At 40.9% G+C, this 2,500-nt stretch overlaps 1 protein-coding gene across 1 annotated transcript in view; it reads left to right on the top strand.

Annotated features, from left to right (window-relative positions):
• map7b (microtubule-associated protein 7b) overlaps positions 1–2,500 on the top strand; it is a 41,571-nt gene that overhangs the window by 26,883 nt on the left and 12,188 nt on the right. The window contains exons 7-8 of the mRNA XM_062550602.1: positions 1,594–1,689; positions 2,237–2,356. Coding sequence (XP_062406586.1) covers positions 1,594–1,689; positions 2,237–2,356 — 216 coding nt within the window. The remainder of the gene's footprint in view (positions 1–1,593; positions 1,690–2,236; positions 2,357–2,500) is intronic.

Below are 2,500 nucleotides of genomic sequence, written 5' to 3'. Positions count from 1 at the left end.
CTTTGAAAATGTTCAGGTTTTTCTTGGTGTTCATGATGCCATGCACCTTAATTAGGTTCCCAAGGCCTTTGGGAATTAAAACAGCCCCACAATAGCACAGCTCCTCCACCATAATTCTGATTAGGCATGGGGTTCTTTTTAGTATAGTCATTCTTCTATGTACGCCAAAGACACCTTAAGTGTTTTTAGCAAAAGAGCATAATTTTATTTTCATCTGACAATAGACCACACTCCCAGACATGTCATGGTACCATTCAGTAACTCCTGCCATTTACATTGTTCATTAAATGACTCTACTGGCTTTAACCTGACATCCTGTCTAATTAATCTATTAGCAGTGAGGTCACTTTTGAAGATTTTTGGGGGGGACTTGGTGACCCCAAGATGATAGCTTTGTCTGTAACTCTCAACAGTGGTTCTTATGGATTTTTTTGCCTATCATACCATCCTCCATACTGTGCGTGGGAGCAAAATAGCCATGGGTCTTTGTCCAAGCATGTTTGCCACATTTCCAGATGTTTAGAACCTTTTAGTCATCATTTTAACTGGAAATATAAGGCATTTTCAACAAAATACCTAGTTTCCATAGACATTCTCTTACTTACAAATGTCAACACAATTTCTTTTTATTTCAATTTAGTGTATTCTCTTGTCTCTCCAATGTTGAAAAATGACTAGAGGAGTTAGCCTCTGAGTGACTTCATTTTCATACCATAGTGAAAAAGAACGTCATGAACTACTTCTGAAAGTTCACAGACACTCTGATTTACTTTAAAACGTTGCATTTACATAGGAAAATGCTCCTGTTAAATGTTGTACATTATATGTTTCAGGGGTGCCAATAATTGTGAGCAAGCTGTTTTTGTTAAAAATATTTATTTCTTTATGAGATTTTCCTTTTTCTCAGAATAAATTTGCTTGCCTTGCAGGGTATATTTTTCCTCATTGTTTTCATTGTGGGAGTACAATAAATCGCCTAAAGATTATTTTTTATACCTATTTTTAGTCAACTTTTACCAAGGGTGCCAATAATTCTGGAGGGTACTGTAGCCTACACACACGCGCACACACACACACACACACAGACACACATGCACATGCATGCACACAAAGAGACACACACACACGCGCTCTCTCACTCACGCACACACACACACACACACACACACTATAAACACAAACATATAACCCTACGCTAATATTGGTATGCATATAATAGGTTTATGCTGAGGCCTCATTATGGAAGCATTGAGTCTGTGTTTCCTTTGCCTTGTTATCCTCTTATCCAGTCACATTATGTCTTATTGTTTAAACCTCTGTTTGTACAGTAAGGACTATGCTGTTTGCACACACATACACACGCACACAATCACATGCACACACACACGCACACAATCACATGCACACACACACGCACACACACACACATGCACACACACACACACACACACACACACACACACACACACACACACACACACAGACACAAACACACACACACACACCCACATTTAGATGAACAGACGGAAGATAACTAAACACAAATCAATTGCTCATTGTAGAATTTGTTTTTGTGTGTGTTTGGCATATCAGCCTTACAGAAACGGACTGCCTCCTCTCCCCACATTAATAAACACAGCAACAGAGCCCGCTCATCACAGGAGAAGAGTGTCGGTAACACACACACAGGTGGATCACTGAACCCTGGCTAGAAATCCGCATGTTTTACTATCGCTAACACAAACACGAGGGACTTGTGTACAGTATGTGTGCCCTGGGGCATTGGTTGCTACACGGCTGTGGTGCTCCTAGTGACTACATTACCCAGAATTCATCTTGACGGTGCTTGCTTTCCTCCTAATATCCATGGCTGGTGCATGGGGTTCATCCTTCTTGAAATATAATTATTTTGTTTTCCACTTGTCATGCTGACATTTAATTTCTGGATGTGTTTGTGTGTGTGAATGAGTGTGTGTGTCTAGGTGTGTGAATGAGTGTGCGTATGTGTGTGTGTTTCTTTTTAACACATCATTGCATGGGGTTGGGCACGTTGAAAGTGATGTGGCGTGCTTATGCATGTGATGTCATAATTAAGCGACATTTTTGGCTGTGTATTTGCTTGCAGGGTCCAGCTCGCTAAAGGGTATGTTGGTACTTCAATACGATATTTTAGTACATGTCTTTAACACGTGTGTGTGTGTGTGTGTGTGTGTGTGTGTGTGTTTGTGTTTTGCAGCTATGCGTCGTTTGCCATTGACACCATGGGAGAATAACATGGTCAGTCGTCTGTTGACCCCCACACACTCCTACCTGGCCAGAAGCCGTAGCGCTATGTCATTGTCAGGAGGAGAGACAGGTATGCACACACACACACACACACACACACACACACACACACACACACACACACACACACACACACACACACACAGAGATAAACATCAAACTGTCATATACAACATAAAAAGTTATACACAAACATCCCATGTTCAAAGAAGCA

This window comes from Sardina pilchardus, chromosome 12 (genome assembly GCF_963854185.1).
Source record: "Sardina pilchardus chromosome 12, fSarPil1.1, whole genome shotgun sequence".
NCBI classification, from domain to species: Eukaryota; Metazoa; Chordata; class Actinopteri; order Clupeiformes; family Clupeidae; genus Sardina; species Sardina pilchardus.
This window is presented reverse-complemented; position numbering and strand designations above follow the sequence as displayed.